The 17,844-nt window shown below is 37.5% G+C and overlaps 2 protein-coding genes across 2 annotated transcripts; one reads left to right on the forward strand and one right to left on the reverse strand.

Moving 5' to 3' along the window:
* LOC18787953 (pleiotropic drug resistance protein 2) lies at window positions 2,474–11,670 on the forward strand. The gene is made up of 20 exons (XM_020557897.1): window positions 2,474–3,393; window positions 3,492–3,612; window positions 4,009–4,097; window positions 4,324–4,408; window positions 4,744–5,034; window positions 5,121–5,211; window positions 5,348–6,248; window positions 6,360–6,520; window positions 6,651–6,754; window positions 6,895–7,060; window positions 7,147–7,272; window positions 7,353–7,459; window positions 7,873–8,205; window positions 8,438–8,728; window positions 8,830–8,913; window positions 9,016–9,149; window positions 9,266–9,493; window positions 9,896–10,067; window positions 10,199–10,453; window positions 10,861–11,670. Exons 1-20 carry the CDS (start codon window positions 3,005–3,007, stop codon window positions 11,128–11,130), a joined length of 4,398 nt encoding a protein of 1,465 aa, XP_020413486.1. The 5' UTR covers window positions 2,474–3,004; the 3' UTR covers window positions 11,131–11,670.
* Window positions 12,312–17,844, reverse strand: LOC18787927. The gene is made up of 3 exons (XM_020556959.1): window positions 14,971–17,844; window positions 13,281–13,591; window positions 12,312–12,978 (listed from the first exon to the last, which is right to left on the reverse strand). Exons 1-3 carry the CDS (start codon window positions 17,289–17,291, stop codon window positions 12,617–12,619), a joined length of 2,994 nt encoding a protein of 997 aa, XP_020412548.1. The 5' UTR covers window positions 17,292–17,844; the 3' UTR covers window positions 12,312–12,616.

Here is a 17,844-nt window from a genome sequence, read left to right on the forward strand (position 1 = left end):
AGTTCTGAAATTTTTCTACAAAGAAAATAATATTAAAAAAATAGAAAGATAGTACTTCCATTTATAATTCATAACAAAACCAATAATAGAAGTTACAATTGTCCACGACGAGTTTTCATATTTTGAAAATGTTGCATTATAGTTTCGTTATTAATACAAGCAAAAACATTTATCTCAATGTAAACAATCAAGCTATCATTTAACCATTAATCTCCCATTCTGTTGCAAAGTGAATTTTTAATAATATTCATAGCGGTTGCAACTGGTAAAACCGAAGCCAATGAAAGAAGCAAATACTCATAAGGAAATATTTCATGCATTCCTTTCTCCACCATTTTTTCTGCAAGACTATCCCTTCCAATTGAGAAAAATCACTACTCAAATACATATGATGAACATAAACACCAAGTTGTTCTTCAAGCATCAATAAGTCTTGATCTGAAAAATCTTGAGGATAAAATTGAGTAAGACGAACTAGTTTTTGTTTGTCAAAATCTTGAATGATGCATTCAAGCAAGTGCGATAAGCCGTGCGAGCTCGATTTGTTTGCTTGATCACAATTGTTTCAATGTGTATAGTTTGATGCATCAAATTGAAAGCGACTTCTCTAACTTGGTTGTGAACACTACCAATTGGTCCAACATTAAGGTTAAATATTTCTTTCCCCTTATTTTAATTATTGAAGCCTACCCTAGCGAATGCATCACTACCTACTTGATCAAAATTAGGTTTAAAGAGATAACAATGACAAAACACAACATCTTTAGCTATACTATATTCCAACCAATCAAACTCATCAAACAATTGAGCAATGAAGCATATATTAATTCTTGATTGATTAGTTTGTGGGAATTTATAACTTCTAGGTTGACAAGGTCCCTTTTGTAGACATGCTCTTCAGATCTCATCTCGAATATTAAGATTATAATCCGTCATTCAAGTTCTTAGTTTAGGGTATGCCTGAAGATTAGCCAATATCTCATCTACTTCAATTGGTCTTGCATTTGAACTACTCGGATTAGACGGAGAAGGACTATTTGTAGATAATTTTCTTTTAAAGAATCATTCCATAAATCAATACATCAATTAATTCAATCAATCATTAATTTTTATCCAAATTATCATATGAATATGAAAGGAAAATGCTAGGCTTACCACATTTTTCATACCACATTATGTACCACCTCTCTAATAGAAGTGAGCCCCATTGTATTGGTGGGCTCCGCCTTTATTAGAGAGGTGGTACACAATGTGGTATACAAATGTGGTAAGCTTAGCATTACTATCAAATATAAATCAATATTCAATATACCAAATTATCATATCAAATATCAATCAATATTTAATATACTCAACCAATTCACATTATCAATCAAGCATAAACTCAATCAATCTATATTATCATATCCATAAATTTCATTCCATAAAAAAGATATCACCATCAACAATATATATCATCATTATAAATTTATAAAAATAAATTTTGCTTACTTGTAGTTGAAAAAAAGGGCGGTGGACGGCGGCATAACGTGGTGGTGGTTGACATTGGGCCAACGGCGAAGAGTTGTGATGGAGGTTGTTGGAGGTTGGGGTTTGAGAGGTGGGAAGAGATGTGAAATTGGGAATGAAAGGGTTTGGAGGTGCTATGCAAAGTTGGGTAAGTGCTAATATATATATTTATTTTAAAATTTTTAAAACTTGGCCTAAAACAACGTCATTTTGAGGCTAGGTGAATTAAAAAAAAAATTTGACTGAGGACCAAACTATGTCGTTTGGCAAGGCTCATTTAAAATAAAAATAAAAATGATGCGCAATGCAGTTGCACAGCAGAGCAAGCAAATGGGTTGGGACTTTCGTCGAGCATTTGGTGTGCACACTAGGGGTCGTTCATGGAGTCCACAGCCAAATTTTCAGCATTCCAAAGGGTCGTGCGACCCCTCTTGTCCCAATGTGAGTCCGCCCTTGCTTGGACCTCTTCTTTTTTAACACCTTATTTATTTATTTATTGAGAGGAGCTACTAAACTCACACACACTACACGAATACTAGGACTCGAACCCAAAATCTTTTCTAGAGACAGTTGCTCCAAACTAGTGGGTCCTTTACAATTCGACCTCTTCTTTAAAGTCAATTGGTTACATGATTTCTTCTAGATAAAATATCTATCAAGAGCTGAATGTATGATAATTTATCATAAAAAGGATAAAATGTCAAAGTATTCAATTCTCTCTATCCAATATTGCTTATATATTAAAATTAAAAAGAATCTCCTCTAATAAAGTGGAGAGTTTAAAGACTAGATACTTAGTAAACTAAATGGTCAGCAATGGCTCATGTCAAAATCAACTATTTAAGTACGGCTAATCTAGTCATATTTCTCTTTTCAAAATAGACTAAACATTTATGTTGCCTTGGGAGGGCCACTGGCCATATAGAGTTGTAAATAGGTCACTGGGATTCTTCCTCTGTTCCATAATTCTTTGAAGACAACTTATTGTAGGAAGGAACAAAAGAAGTAATAAGAAAGCTAAATATCCACCTCAAGTTACATATATAATATCTACTTTGTCCTTATTATGCAGTCATAGATCCTTAGAAAAACCACGTCTTGAAAATAGAATCTTGCAAAAATGGTGAAAAAAATGTCCAAGGAGTTGGCTTTCAACTGTTCCCAAACTCTGTAAATACTAAATACTCTCTCCTCTTTGTCAGCATCACCATATCCTCCTGACTCATATATCTCATAAGTTAACCATGCTCCTCAGACTCCTCCAAACCAAGCCATGCAGAAGAAAACCACCAGCAACTTTTCTTGACACAACATTCCTCTGGAGCTTGCTGCTTCCAAGATTTTCATGCTTTTTTTAAAATTTGTTACAAACTAATACTTGTTGGGTTTCTTTTGAATTTGTTTCCTTCTCTAGTTTCACCTCAACTTTTTGATTTGAAGTATGCTTGTGTGAAGAGAAATATATAATTTTAAAAAGGGTGATAAAGAATCAAAGATGGCGGCTGCATTGGCCGGAGATGAGCTTGTGGGGTCAGTGAGCAGTGGGAGGAGGACTCACGGATCAGTGAGCAAGAGAAGTTGGGCTTCGACGAGTTTCAGAGAACTGTGGAGTGGGCAGGGGGATGTGTTTCAGCGCAGTGGGAGGTCAGCATATGATGATGAGGAGGAGTTGAAGTGGGCTGCAATAGAGAGGCTTCCTACGTTTGATAGATTAAGAAGAGGAATGCTTAAGCAGGTTTTAGATGATGGAAAAGTTGGTTATGAAGAGATTGATGTTACCAATCTTGGAAGGCTGGACAAGAAGCACCTCATGGAAAATATACTCAAGATTGCTGAAGAGGACAATGAGAAATTTCTTCTAAGGCTTAGAGAAAGGACTGATAGGTGATATTATTATTTGTTTGTTTTTTCAAATATTTTGTGGTGGTAAGTATTTTTTATATGGTGATTTTACAATTTTATATTTGATTTTGTATTAACAGGGTTCGGATTGAGATTCCACAGATTGAAGTCCGGTTCGAGCATTTATCAGTAGAAGGGGATGCATATATTGGAACCAGAGCACTTCCCACTCTGCTGAATTCCTACAGGAACATCATAGAAGTACTTTGTTCTGTTTTCTGCTTTTCTGTACTGTTTCATTTGAATTTACTATGACTGGATTTCTTTTCTCTTACAAAATAGAGGGTAATTCTTGTTTCCCCTTTTCTCTGTAAGACAGTAAATGCAGGATTTTTATTTTTATTTTCATTAATCAAATGTGATAGGATAGAGCAGTACATAGTTTCATGCTTCAATTTCGACGTTCTTCGATCTGGAAAGGGTAGTTTGATTATATTCAATAATATAAAATGAAATAAGCAGCCTCTATAGGATGATAGTAAAAGTTCATACTTCCAATGGAGATGAGGCTTTAACCTAATGTATCTATGTGTCTACCGATGGATGACTTTTGTTTACACTTATTCTTCTTTTCAATTTTGTTTTTCATGTGAATAGGGAATTCTTGGATTTGTTAAGCTATTCCCGTCAAAGAAAAGAGTAGTCAAGATACTTTGTGACATGAGTGGAATAGTAAAGCCATCAAGGTAATGTCTAATTAATTTTATGAAGCAAGCATGCACATGATTTCTCATGTTGTTTATTTTTCCCAGTTTACAAGTTAAATTTGGTTGTTCAGTGATTCCTAGAGACACATTGTCAATCAGAAACCCAGATGTTCTCTAATAGGATAACTTTTCTGTTGTGATTCTGATTTAAAATGTACTAGATGGATTGAGTATGCATTTCACTGATTTTGTTAGCGTTTTCCAGAATGACACTGCTTCTGGGACCTCCGGGATCAGGGAAGACAACATTTCTTCAGGCACTTGCTGGCCAGACGGATAACGATCTAAGGGTGCGGCATCTCCTTCTTTTGAACACTAACAATGTCTTTCAAATATTGATGTCATGTCATGTTAAACTTCGTTCACCCTCAGTCCAATTGTTCATCATGCAACATGTAGCAGATGCTAAGATGTTACTAAAATGTTAATGATTTTTGTTAACTCCAATGTCATCTTATTTAATACATTTTCCATTTGTTTCTTTGAAAGGTTGACCGGTTCATAAAAATTGTAATCGCAGATCTGGAAATTGCTATCAGCCTTAGAAACTCTTTTCAAGAAGATTGCACAAACTATTTCTGTAAATCTTGAAATTCTGATTGGACACTGATAAAATTCATAACAGGTATCCGGAAGAGTCACTTACTGTGGTCATGAATTTTCAGAGTTTGTTCCTCAAAGAACATGCGCTTATATCAGCCAGCATGATCTGCACCATGGTGAGATGACAGTCAGAGAAACATTGAATTTTTCAGGAAGATGCTTGGGGGTTGGAACCAGATACGAGCTACTGGCGGAATTATCTAGACGAGAAAAAGAATCAGGAATCACACCGGATCCTGAGATAGATGCATTCATGAAAGCCACAGCTCTGGCAGGACACGAAACCAGTTTAGTGACAGACTATGTTCTGAAGGTTTGTTGCATTCTTGTTGGTTATTTATTTTCCAACTAACTACATACCAAGTCTTACAACTGTAACTAATTAAAAAACTGTAACAGATACTTGGATTAGATATATGTGCTGATGTTTTAGTGGGTGATGAGATGAGAAGGGGCATATCTGGTGGACAAAAGAAGCGTCTTACTACAGGTGTATTTAAAATACTCAAAAAGCAAGAGAAAAATACTTATCTGACATAGTTCTATTAGTTAACTATGCCACCATGACAACTTTTCTATTAACAAAATGCTCAATCCTGATAAGAACTTGGTCCTGATGAATGCAGGAGAAATGCTGGTTGGACCAGCAAAAGCTTTTTTCATGGATGAAATATCTACTGGTTTAGACAGTTCAACCACGTTCCAAATCATCCGGTTTATGAGGCAGATGGTTCATATAATGGATGTCACCATGATAATTTCTCTTCTGCAACCTGCACCTGAAACCTTTGAACTCTTTGATAACATTATCTTAGTTTCGGAGGGTCATATTGTCTACCAAGGTCCACGAGAGAATGCACTAGAATTTTTTGAGAGTGTAGGTTTCAAATGTCCAGAAAGGAAAGGAGTGGCAGACTTCCTGCAAGAGGTTATTTCTACAAAGGACCAAGAACAATACTGGTTTAAAAAGAACATACCATACCGATATATTAGTGCATTGGAATTTTCGGATTATTTCAAAAACTTCCACATTGGCCAAAACCTGTCTGAAGAACTTGGAAATCCCTATGACAGATCTAAAACTCATCCTGCAGCATTATCGAAAAAAATGTATGGAATCTCAAACTGGGAACTCTTCAAGGCATGCTTTGCAAGAGAGTGGCTATTGATGAAGCGCAACTCCCCTCTATATGTATTCAAGACAACACAGATCACAATCATGTCAATAATTTCCATGACTATATTTTGGAGAACAGAAATGAAGCACGGCAGATTAGAAGATGGTGGGAAATTTTATGGTGCACTATTTTTCAGTCTGATAAATGTAATGTTCAATGGGATGACAGAGCTTGCAATGACTATATTCAGGCTCCCTGTATTTTTCAAACAGAGAGATCTCTTGTTACATCCAGCATGGGCTTTCTGCTTGCCAATTTCGGTTCTCAGGATTCCTGTATCATTGATAGAATCAGGAATATGGATCATACTCACGTATTACACTATCGGTTTTGCTCCTGCAGCTAGTAGGTATGTGCCTGAATGTGTAACCATCATGTGCATAGAATTCTGTTCATAACACCTACAAGTGATAACAAATTCTTTAAATTATGATCAGTAGCACATTTCAAACTTACGCAGGTTTTTCTGCCAGCTATTGGCGTTATTCAGTGTGCATCAGATGGCCCTATCTCTGTTCCGTTTCATTGCAGCTCTTGGAAGAACACAAATAGTTGCAAGCACACTTGGCACCTTCACGCTGCTATTGGTTTTTGTCCTTGGTGGATTCATTGTTGCCAAAGGTTCATTGTTTTAGTCTTTGTGCTATCTATAGAGTTAATGACTCAAGCAGCTACAATCCCACACATTCTTAACTTGTTATCCATTTTACTTTGAAGGAGATGTAAGAATTTAATTAGTCCTTTCGTGCAGATGACATTGAACCGTGGATGATATGGGGCTACTATATTTCTCCCATGATGTATGGACAAAATGCCATTGTCATCAATGAATTTCTTGACAAAAGATGGAGTGCAGTAAGATCTCCTTCATATTGTCTATCAATTTGTTTCCTTTGAAAGCTTTTCTTTTTAGGTGGTTTGCAGAGGAGGCTGCCTTTTGGAGGCCACAGCTATTCTTATAATTGGACTGACAGAATACGTTTTCTCTGTTACAGCCCAATATTGACCCAAGAATCTCTGAACCTACAGTTGGAAAGGCTCTTCTAAAGACCAGAGGCATGTTTACAGAAGAATACTGGTATTGGATATGCATAGGGGCACTCCTTGGCTTTTCACTGCTTTTCAACATCTTGTTTATTGCAGCACTGACTTATCTGAACCGTAAGCTATAATTTCTCATAATAATCATTATTTCAGTTATGTGATTAAGATTTTGAGTCCAATAATGTTTTCAAAACTATATGTAGCTTTTGGAGATTCTAAATCCATTATTCTGGAGGATGATGACAAGCATAGAAGTAAAAACCAGTCAATGTTAGATATAATGGGAGGCACAGAAATGAGTTCAGCATCCACTGCCCCATTGTCGGAAGGTTCAAGATCTAGAGTTGTACATTGCTTTTAAAAAGGAGGTAAAGGAAGCTTGCTAATGATGATACTATGTGAATAACAGGTATCGATATGGTCGTGAAGAAACCTAAGAAACGAGGAATGGTCCTGCACTTTCAGCCTTTATCACTTGCATTTGATCATGTGAACTACTATGTTGATATGCCTGCTGTAAGTCCTCTATGCGTCCTTATACAACATGCAGCATTACCATATGATAAAATTTTAAAGCTCCTTGCTTTTAAAGAAAACAACTAAAGTGATTTAATAAATATATACTTTAAAACACTGAAAAATGGGAGCCAGACAACTACCCTTTTAACTTAGCAATGCACTGTAACTAAAATTTATTAATTTTGAAATCTCTGTTTTTGTTTGTATAAGCTGTAGATGGAATGTCAAGTACTATATGTTACTAACAATTAAGTGTTGGAAAAAATTGTGCCAAACATTGTGAAGTATGTTGTATGAACTTTATAAGAGTTATAAAAATAAATTTTTAAAAAAAACTCAAATGAAGGATATTTTCAATATGTGTGGCCATTTGCCGAAATAAATGCTGAAAGTTTTGAGTTATTCATCAGGAAATGAAGAGCCAAGGAATTGAAGAGGATCGCCTCCAATTGTTACGAGATGTTAGTGGTGTTTTTAGGCCTGGCATTCTAACAGCATTGGTTGGTGTAAGTGGTGCAGGAAAGACTACCTTAATGGATGTGCTAGCAGGAAGGAAAACTAGTGGTTATATTGAAGGAAGTATCAGCATTTCTGGTTACCCAAAGAACCAAGCAACTTTTGCCCGAGTTAGCGGTTATTGTGAACAAAATGATATCCATTCTCCAAATGTAACTGTTTATGAATCTCTTCTGTACTCTGCCTGGATGCGCCTTGCTAAGGAGATTACAAAGGAAACACGACAGGCATCATCTTTTGACACAAACTTTACTTTGTATTTTTTTTTTTTTTTTTTGAAAGTGTCTGGTACCAAATGCAGTCTTGGGTCTCCCATAAAGTGTTACATACACAGATATATAGGGATATAGGGATTGCCTCATAAATACTGATTGTGTTCAGATTAGTTGTTGCTATATCAACAAGTCATGGGTTTGTCATATTGTATTTATCATACTTTTTCCCCCTTCTGATATCTAGATGTTTGTGGAGGAAGTCATGGATTTGGTTGAGCTACACCCACTGAGGAATTCCTTAGTAGGCCTTCCTGGAATAAATGGTCTGTCAACAGAACAGAGAAAGAGATTAACCGTAGCTGTAGAGTTGGTTGCGAACCCCTCTATAATCTTCATGGATGAGCCAACATCAGGTCTTGATGCAAGGGCTGCTGCAATCGTCATGCGTACAGTGAGAAATACTGTGGATACAGGGAGGACTCTTGTCTGCACTATTCATCAGCCAAGCATAGACATTTTTGAAGCCTTTGATGAGGTATCTGTCATTTCTCATAGTCAGAAATTCGTAACAAAATCTTCTATTTGTAATTGTTGTTAGCCATTTTCTTTAATTCACTTTGATCATTTTTCTCACAGCTACTTCTGATGAAGAGAGGTGGACAAGTTATTTATGCCGGACCCCTTGGCCACTGTTCTCAAAGGCTGATAGAATATTTTGAAGTGAGTATCACTTGTTACATGGTCATTAGAAACTGATGTGTTATAATTCCCAGTACTTTCAGTCAAACAAAATGTCAAACAAATTTCTTTAACCTCCCGCAGGCTATTCCAGGAATTACTGAGATCAGAGATGGTTACAATCCTGCAACATGGATGTTGGAAATTAGTTCTCCTACAGTTGAGACACAACTCAATGTGGACTTTGCTGATATATATCAGAAGTCTGAACTTTATAAGTAAGTGGGACATTTAGGCCCTTAATCGTCACTTGCATCGTTGTGCTGCATTTTGCTAACCATTCTTTAGTAATAGGCTAACTCAAAGTTTATATCATTTGCTTCCTCCTTCCCAGGAAGAATCACGAACTTATTGAAGAGCTAAGCACTCCAGTCCCAGGATCCAAAGACCTTCACTTCCCTACTAAATACTCTCAGTCTTTTCTTACTCAATGCAAAGCTTGCTTCTGGAAACAACATTGGTCATACTGGAGGAACCCGCCATACAATGCCATCCGGCTCTTTTTGAGCATAGTTGTCGGTACTATTTTCGGACTTATTTTCTGGAACAAAGGAGAAAAAACGTAAGTCATAAGGTCTTTTATTTTTCTGCTCTTGTCAAGATATTTTATTAAAATAAGCATGATGGTCACGGCTTACTTATCCGTAATAGGATTAAGCATGCAACCCTAATTGGTATAGCCTCACTTGCTGGCGCATTATTCTGAATTTTTACTGGTTGATATTGCATGACTGAAAGAAAAAAGACAAAAGAGAGAAAATAAGAAAAGCTATTAACCTCATTATCTTGTTACACCATAGAACTCTGCATATATACAATACAATTATAAGTTCTATCTATCTCATTAGGAAATCATGTCATGCACCTCTGTTCATCTTACCAGCCTCTACAATCAAGTACACTAATCTTTGATTTTGTACTGTTACATGATTCTAAAGTTTATTGGAAAATTTTATCTTAATAGACACAAGGAACAAGACCTACTCAATCTGATGGGAGCCATGTATTCTGCCATTATCTTCCTGGGAGCCACCAACACTGCCTCAGTGCAGCCTGTTGTGGCAATTGAAAGAACAGTATTCTACCGCGAAAGAGCAGCAGGGATGTACTCTGCGTTGCCTTATGCATTTGCCCAGGTAAAACAAGCCGAAACCTTGATATTAAGCCAAGTAGGAAAATATGATGCAAGAGTAAATTCAAAGCAACAACTTTTGTCATAGAGCCAAGTCTGCATATCTCAGTATATTAAAAATCTTATGCCCTGCAGGTGGCAATTGAGACAATTTACGTTGCCGTCCAAACTCTGATGTATAGTCTCATCCTTTATTCAATGATCGGCTTCCCTTGGAGAGTTGACAAGTTTTTTTGGTTCTACTACTTCATATTGATGTGCTTTATCTACTTCACATTGTATGGCATGATGCTTGTAGCTCTCACGCCAGGCCACCAAATTGCGGCCATTGTGATGTCCTTTTTCCTAAGCTTCTGGAATCTCTTCTCTGGTTTCCTCATCCCTAGGACAGTAAGTATCTGTAGTCCGTAGGCACACATACAAACTATGAATTGCAAATCTTTGAGTTAACTAGTCCACAAATTAACAAGAGATTATTAACATGTTAAGAAGATTTTCTCATTACAAAGCAATCATATACAACAATGCTAATCATTTTTGTGTGACTTAAAACTCAGCACTAGCAAGCCTCTGACAAAATTGGTCTTTAGGAAAGCTGCCATGATTAGAATCAGATCTAACTTTGATGGAGCTAATGATTAGAGTCATAAGTCTATATAGTGGCATGATAATATTCCTCATGTTTTATGGAGCAAATGATTTTAGTGAAGAGAAAGGAGGACAGCCTCCCCATTTAATGACTTTAAGTAGTTATTTAAAAACAAATTATGGCATTTTATACTTGCTCATTTTTTCAGCAAATACCAATATGGTGGAGATGGTACTACTGGGGTTCTCCGGTGGCTTGGACAATCTATGGACTTGTGACTTCCCAAGTGGGAGACAAAACTTCATTAGTTGAAGTTCCAGGACAAGCTCGCATGTCAGTGCAGACTTACCTTAAGAGGAGATTAGGCTTTGAATATGACTTCCTTGGAGCCGTTGTTGTTGCCCATATTGGTTTCGTGCTCCTATTCTTGTTCGTCTTTGCCTACGGCATCAAGTATCTCAACTTCCAAAGGAGATGAGGAAGCATACTGGTTTTACTATCTGTCAAAGTTTTGTAGATTTTTCACAGCTCCAATTGTATTTGTTCTCGAAAATACTGATATATGTTGAAAAATGAAGTGAGATTTGCTTACAAATCAGAGAGGCAGCACATTGCTGGATGGAAGTGATTAGGCTTCCCAAAAATATCATTATTGAGAGGCTAGTGGTCAAAACAGACGCATTTTGAGCGCACGACAAGGCACAAATTTCACCAGAGAAAAAGGATAACAATGTTGGAGTGGATCTTTCTGTGAGGCATTGAAAGAGACATTCAACCACAGAAGTTTATGTGTGTGTTTAGTGTTACTTTGAATTATAACCAACATTTTATGTTTTCATATAAAAGTCCTTCAGTCTTACCCGTTGTGTACAAATTTAATGTTAGAAATGCATTAAATCTTTTCTAACGTTAAATCCGGAACACAAGGATGTTGACATCGCTTGCTAAACAACCTGGTAATGTAAGCATGTTTTGTTGTCAAGACTGTCGATATATTAAGATTATTCTTGCTTGAGTATATGTTTCAGATTCATATATAAACAACCATTCTGAATTTGCAGTTTCAAAGATAAGTGTAATTTGCATCTTGGGGAGGCCATTTTTTGCACTCACACTTCGCACTTCCCTTGTTTTTATTGCCTACACTTTTTTTCTTCTTCTTCTTAATACAAGTGATAGTCCAAAATATAAGGGGTAGCCACACACACACTACTAAGGTGTCATTGGGGTTCGAACCTGAGACAACTGATATGCAAATCAAAGATCTTTTTCCACTGAACTAGATTCCATTGGCACCTACACTCTTCTTTTATCAAAACATTAAAAACAAAAAACAAAGAAACAAAAAAACGAGTGTGCAAGTGCACAAGATAGGAGTGTGGAAATCGTCACCCGTCTGTTACAAACAAAACTATAATCTACTTCCACAGGAACAAAAACAAAATCACCAAAATTTAAATTTAACAAAAGGCAAACCTCCTTGGATCATAAAAAATCCATCTGCAGCGTCACGCATTTTAAAAGTTGTGTTTAATCTTTTGTGTTAGATTGTGATCCTTCAGTTGGCATTTCCTTCCATTCAAATAATGGAAGGCAAATTTTTAAAATTGTTTATTATTATAGAATCCAAACGGCATTTCATTCATGAAACTAGTCCAACACAGGAAAGGCAGCCTCAATAATGGAGTTCAGCCAACTTGGCCTTTTACAAACACGACTACAAATTACAACATAAACGGGGTTAATTAGCTTTTTTATATAATGGAAGGTACCACGTCTTATATGACGCGCAAAAATATAAGGCTTTCCATGAGTTCAGAATAGAGAGTATTTGCACTAATAATAAAAGCTAGATGTGACTTCAGTTCTTATACATGATAATTTCTGTTCTGTTCTCTTTCGAGTATCTTTTGAGGAAAGTACAACTAAACCTCCTTGAATTAGTGTTTGTGCACAGCTATGAGCTACCTCTCATCAGGTTTGACGGGAGCATCGGCCAGGTCCTGAATCTCCTTCTTGCTCTTTATCACAGTCCAGTTCCTGGTATGGAAATCTACTTTATCCAAGTCCTCCACAATCCCCATATACCCATATAGAATTTGCTCCTCCACGTTGTCTCCCTGCATTCCTGCCTCTCTGATTTCTCCATTGGAGGACGTTGCTTGCTCAAAATCTACTCTCCCACGCTTATGCTCCGCAAAATGCTTATGAATCCTCTCTGCATCCCCCAGTCCAGTAAAAGTTCCTAAGAACTTCACCACCAACATACTCTGGTCAGCAGGCTTCCCCAGGCACATCTTGATTCTTCCTTTGATTAAACCTTTACCTGCCATTTCAAGGAGAACCCAAAATATTCAAATCAGATAATTGTAATCCTAGCTCCAAGTAATTCAAAAATCTACGAACGCAAAAGGCATCTTGATATGATAACCCGAATATTGTCACTGATTCAGATGCTACATGCTAACAATTTTAGCTGATAGAACATATGATACAGTTCATTCTTCTTTTCTAGTTTCACTTCACTTTTATAATGCTTTTCCTATCAACTTTATGCTCAAGCATTTGATAGCCTTAGTACATCTGGAAATTTTCACCATTGGGATTTTTAAGACCATAGTCACTCACCTCTTAGAAAAGCCTCAAGCGCTTCAATGGTAACCACCTTCCAATTTTGAGGATTGTTGTCTGACATAGAAATATTGTGGACAATAATAACTGGAGGCCAGAGGATCAAATCTTCCTTCTGAGCCAAAGCTTCTGCCTTGGGCAAGATATGGGGAACCCATGTGACAGTGTCAGAAGGAACAACAGTACTCCACCCCAACAGAACACAAACTGCTTTGAGAAGACCCAAGTGCTGTGCCCTCAAACCAACTTTGTGAGACATAAATGCATGTGTTACCAAACGTCGAGTGTCCATGAACTCCTTTGAGAAGCTGTAACAGCATAGATAAATAAACAAATGAAAAATGACATATTACTTGTGAGTATAACTTCTACCCAAATAAGCGGAAGGCAGAAACATCAACGGTATCCCATTTAAACATGCTAATCGATACCATATTCAAATTCCATGCCCTAACAAGTATCATATATACAAATAATAAAAAAGGAAATTTTAAAAAAAGACTTTGATATCTTCACCAAGGATAAATAAATAGTGAAAACAAAAACCAGAAACTTTTTGAAGATCCTCAACTGTTACAGCCTTGTTTGATTTAAATTAATCATCTCGTCTCTCATTTGCCACAAAGCTCGATTACCTCATATCAAGTAAAACACGTTCATAAGATCCGATATTTAGATCAGCAACAAACTACCACAACCTCATAAGATAAGGCTTGGGATAGACTTGAATCAAATTTAAGACAAGTCTGACACAGAAGATATCCTCATAAAAGTACAAAGCACACATCAACCTTGGAGCAGTAACAAAACAAACCAATGCCCTGTCTAACACTTGATAAGACTTTGTCCAATGATTGCTTTCTTAATTTCACCCTTGAAGCTTTACAAATTTTTTTTATATAAAATTTCTAATTTGGGTTCTAATCTTCTTTTCTAAAAGTCATTCAGCGATCTCCTGGGTTTGGTAAAGAATTCTAAACAGTAAGCAGCATAATTTGCACAAGGATGTATCCAAACTTGCTTATCACCTCTCAGCCAGTAAACCAAATGGTTGATGTCAATGTCACTGACTTCTTAGATCATTGTGGGAACTTTGCACCTACTGATGCACAGTGTATTCCAACAGAACCCATCTCTCCAACTTCCATTGCAAATCCTTCTTTTGTATTTCTTATCCACCTTTATATGATTTTCCGCTGGACGATGACCCTTGTTTTATCAAATGGTGTCTGTCATTCCCACTAAGAAAGCCAGGTTACTTAAAATTTCAACCATGATTGGTGAATGAACAACTCCAAAAGCACCATTCTCTATTAGTAGGCGTTTGCCCCACGACCAACATGGAACAAATCAAAAACCACATAATTTTCACGAAATTTAAATGTCATAAAAAGCAACTTGAACTAGCATCCTGGCGTAACTTTTATGGCTTCACCCACATTTGTGGAGCTCACCAGAGATTCATGCCTTCCTACACTGAATTGATTCCAATTCACCACCCACCTCTAAACATTAACCAGAAAACTATATAACAAAATCAAATTATTGGTCATGTAAAAATCCTAAAGAAAACCCTAGTAATAAAAGCTTAGAGTTACTGCATAGTAGTAATACTTAAAGTTTCCTGAATGAAAAGATCATAACTGGAGCCCCACTGGAAAAGAATATGATAGAAAAGAAAACAGACCTTCGGCCACATACGATGCAGAACAAAGTACCAGCCTTTCCTTGTTCCTTGTATCTTCTCTGGACAGCCGTGTTCATATTTAGCTTTTTAGAGTACTTTAAAAAGGCTTCATGTACCATTTGCATAAACTCCTCAGAATCCTCGGATGGCTCAGGACCTGTAGAGCTCATCCCATTTTCTGATGGATCAGCATCATTACCATCATCTGCATGGACATCTTCTAGATAATTATCATTTCTTTTCCAAACTCTGTTCTGTTTGTGAACACCACTTTTTATATCAGTGTGGTTCAACTTATGTCTACTTAATGAACCAGGTTTTCGATGACCCTTTAAATACCGATCACCATGTTTATAAAATCTGACTGAATGCCTTTGTGCTTGTGCCAAAGAGCGTTGAGATGGCAACCAATCATCGGATGCATATTCATCATGACAGTTTCGCCCAACAAACCCCCTCTCAGCCTTACTGTATCTATTATGGTCAAATCCAGCTGAAGCAGATGTATACAAATTGCCTACATCTCCATCATTCCACTCTTCACCACTATCATATAAATCCTGGAATTCTCTAGACCTCCACTTATCCGACATAAATGTTCTAGGATTATGTGTACTTGTATCTTCTCCAATAACATAGTTTCTTTTGAGCACCCTATCTGATGGTTCATATATTCCAAGCTCCTCTCTCCTAATCTGCATTCCAATAGTATGTCTACGCATTTCTGAATCAAATGTAGGCAGAGGAGACAGCCTGTCCTGATACTTCATACTCACATCTCTTTCCAAACCATAATCTGCTTTCAGGTGTGAGATCTGACAATCCTGTGACGCACCAAAATGGCATATTTCATAATCTTGTGACATTCTCCTTCCAAAGTCGTCATGAGTGCATCCAGAACCCAAATATTCCCCACCATGTTTTGATGCCTCTGATATCCTGCTTCTATCAGGGTAGTCTGATAATGATTGCCTTTGCAATGTAGAATTATTCAGCATAATGCCCTTTCTTGAGTTTCCAGAAGAATCCTCAGTATTATCTAATCTGTCCATAGCAGGGTTCATAATACTAGGTCTTGAAAAATTTCCATGATTATAAACCATTTGAGTATGATCAACGTTTAGTGGTGCTCGTGGATGCATCATTTTGTGTAAGTCATCAGATGGATATCCACGATCATCAACTGCCATTCCCCTTGATTTGGTGCGAAAATAATCATCATGCTCACCTCTAGTAGGACTACATCTCTGGTAAAATGAAAGATTCCTCTTGCCAGAATCAGGGTCTCTAGAAGAATTGGCTAGTGGCCTTTGCTTAAATGCATTGATGCTCAAGGAATCTGTAAGTTTCCGGCTGCTACTTGAAAATTCATCCAAAGAAGGCAAGTGCATGCCACCCCGATAAGATTCCTGAAATTCATTCCTTATGCCCGTGGAGGAGCTAGCAAGGAAATCCTCCGAATGAGCACCTGACATCATGGGGTGCACACCATCCCTTGAAGGAAAAATGGGGTTCTCTCCCTTGTAGGATTTCGTCACCGGTAATCTATCCAAAGCAACAGGATCCAGATAATGAAGTCTTTCTTGCTCAAAATGGCGTATATTCATGCTTCGTGATGATGATGGCAAGTGGGCACCACTCTCCCCAGGAGTTATCACAGGATACGGGTCTGGAGGAGGCCAATATGTTCCTAGTACAGTGTTATCTTCGGTAAGGACAGATTTTGATCCCCTTACCGTACCATCTTCCATATGCACTGATTTTTGACTCAACGTCCCATGTTTATCACCAGCTGACAATCCGATTTCATTTAATTCTTCTTTACTGATTCTAGAATCATTATGGTCAGACCCGTAAACTCGTCTACTATTCAAATCATCAGTTGCATTATATGTTCCAGGCTCAGCCAATTCTTGTCTGCGTGGTAACTCCAAACGAACTGGTACCTGTGGCGGCGGCGAATAATTCCTACGCAAAACCCCAACCCCTTCATCAAAATGCGGCCTTTTCCGCATGTTGCCAAAAGGTTGCACTGGTGACGCCGATCTTGACCTCTGCCTCACCCGATCAGTCCTACCACCACCCAAATGCCAACCATAGTCCCTCCTATCAATATAATCAGTCCTTTGACTCACACCCACATCCTGTTGCAATTCGTGAGGGCTCAAAGTCCCCCTAATAGAGTGATCAGCCGCCTCACGCCGTATATTACCCCTCCTACTACCACTATACGGTTCAGGACCCGATTCGAGTCGGTTGTGGGCACGTAATCTAGAAGCTGGGGATTGCTTATTGAAATTCTCATGCTTCCCGGATTGCATTTTGAAATTCACAGCTACTAGAAGCCCTCAGGTTTCTATTTCATATATAATTGAATAAATATTATGGCAAGAGCTTGAAAACCCTAACCCTAGTGACACACATCCAATCACAACCTTAACAACACTCGTACAAATGGATAACAAACAGATATCACCACACGGAAATTGAATTCCATGGAAAGTGAGAATTCTCAGAAGAATTTCGAACCTTTTGTTGCAAATCCATGAAATTATTGTCCATGAAGAGAATCGATCTTATTGCAGAAAAAAACAAGATCTTTCTGACTTTCGCTTCTTTCTTCTCCGATTTTCCGATCCGTGAACCACAAACTTGCTGCTGCTGCTGCTTCTTCTTCTCAGAATTTCTGGTTCGAGCCAACGAGCATGAGAAATCGTTCCAGTTTGACTTGGAATTTCTTTGCTTTTTTCGCTTTTGGTCGCTCAAAGAGTTTTCAGAATTGGATGAAAATTGGAAGTGGAAGATTCGGGGTCGCTCTGCTTTTGGTAGTGGGCACACTATATTAAATTTTTAATTACTTTTTAATTACTTGGG

This window comes from Prunus persica, chromosome G2 (assembly GCF_000346465.2).
Source record: "Prunus persica cultivar Lovell chromosome G2, Prunus_persica_NCBIv2, whole genome shotgun sequence".
NCBI classification, from domain to species: Eukaryota; Viridiplantae; Streptophyta; class Magnoliopsida; order Rosales; family Rosaceae; genus Prunus; species Prunus persica.

Excerpts from the sequence above, each read along its gene's own strand:
- LOC18787953 (XM_020557897.1), top strand. The coding sequence starts at position 3,005 with ATGGCGGCTGCATTGGCCGGAGATGAGCTTGTGGGGTCAGTGAGCAGT. Across the intron at positions 8,206-8,437 it reads TTACAAAGGAAACACGACAG|ATGTTTGTGGAGGAAGTCAT; the intron begins GCATCATCTTTT and ends TCTGATATCTAG. Across the intron at positions 10,454-10,860 it reads GTTTCCTCATCCCTAGGACA|CAAATACCAATATGGTGGAG; the intron begins GTAAGTATCTGT and ends TCATTTTTTCAG.
- LOC18787927 (XM_020556959.1), bottom strand. The coding sequence starts at position 17,291 with ATGCAATCCGGGAAGCATGAGAATTTCAATAAGCAATCCCCAGCTTCT. Across the intron at positions 13,592-14,970 it reads TGCATCGTATGTGGCCGAAG|CTTCTCAAAGGAGTTCATGG; the intron begins GTCTGTTTTCTT and ends ATGCTGTTACAG. Across the intron at positions 12,979-13,280 it reads GCTTGAGGCTTTTCTAAGAG|GTAAAGGTTTAATCAAAGGA; the intron begins GTGAGTGACTAT and ends TTGAAATGGCAG.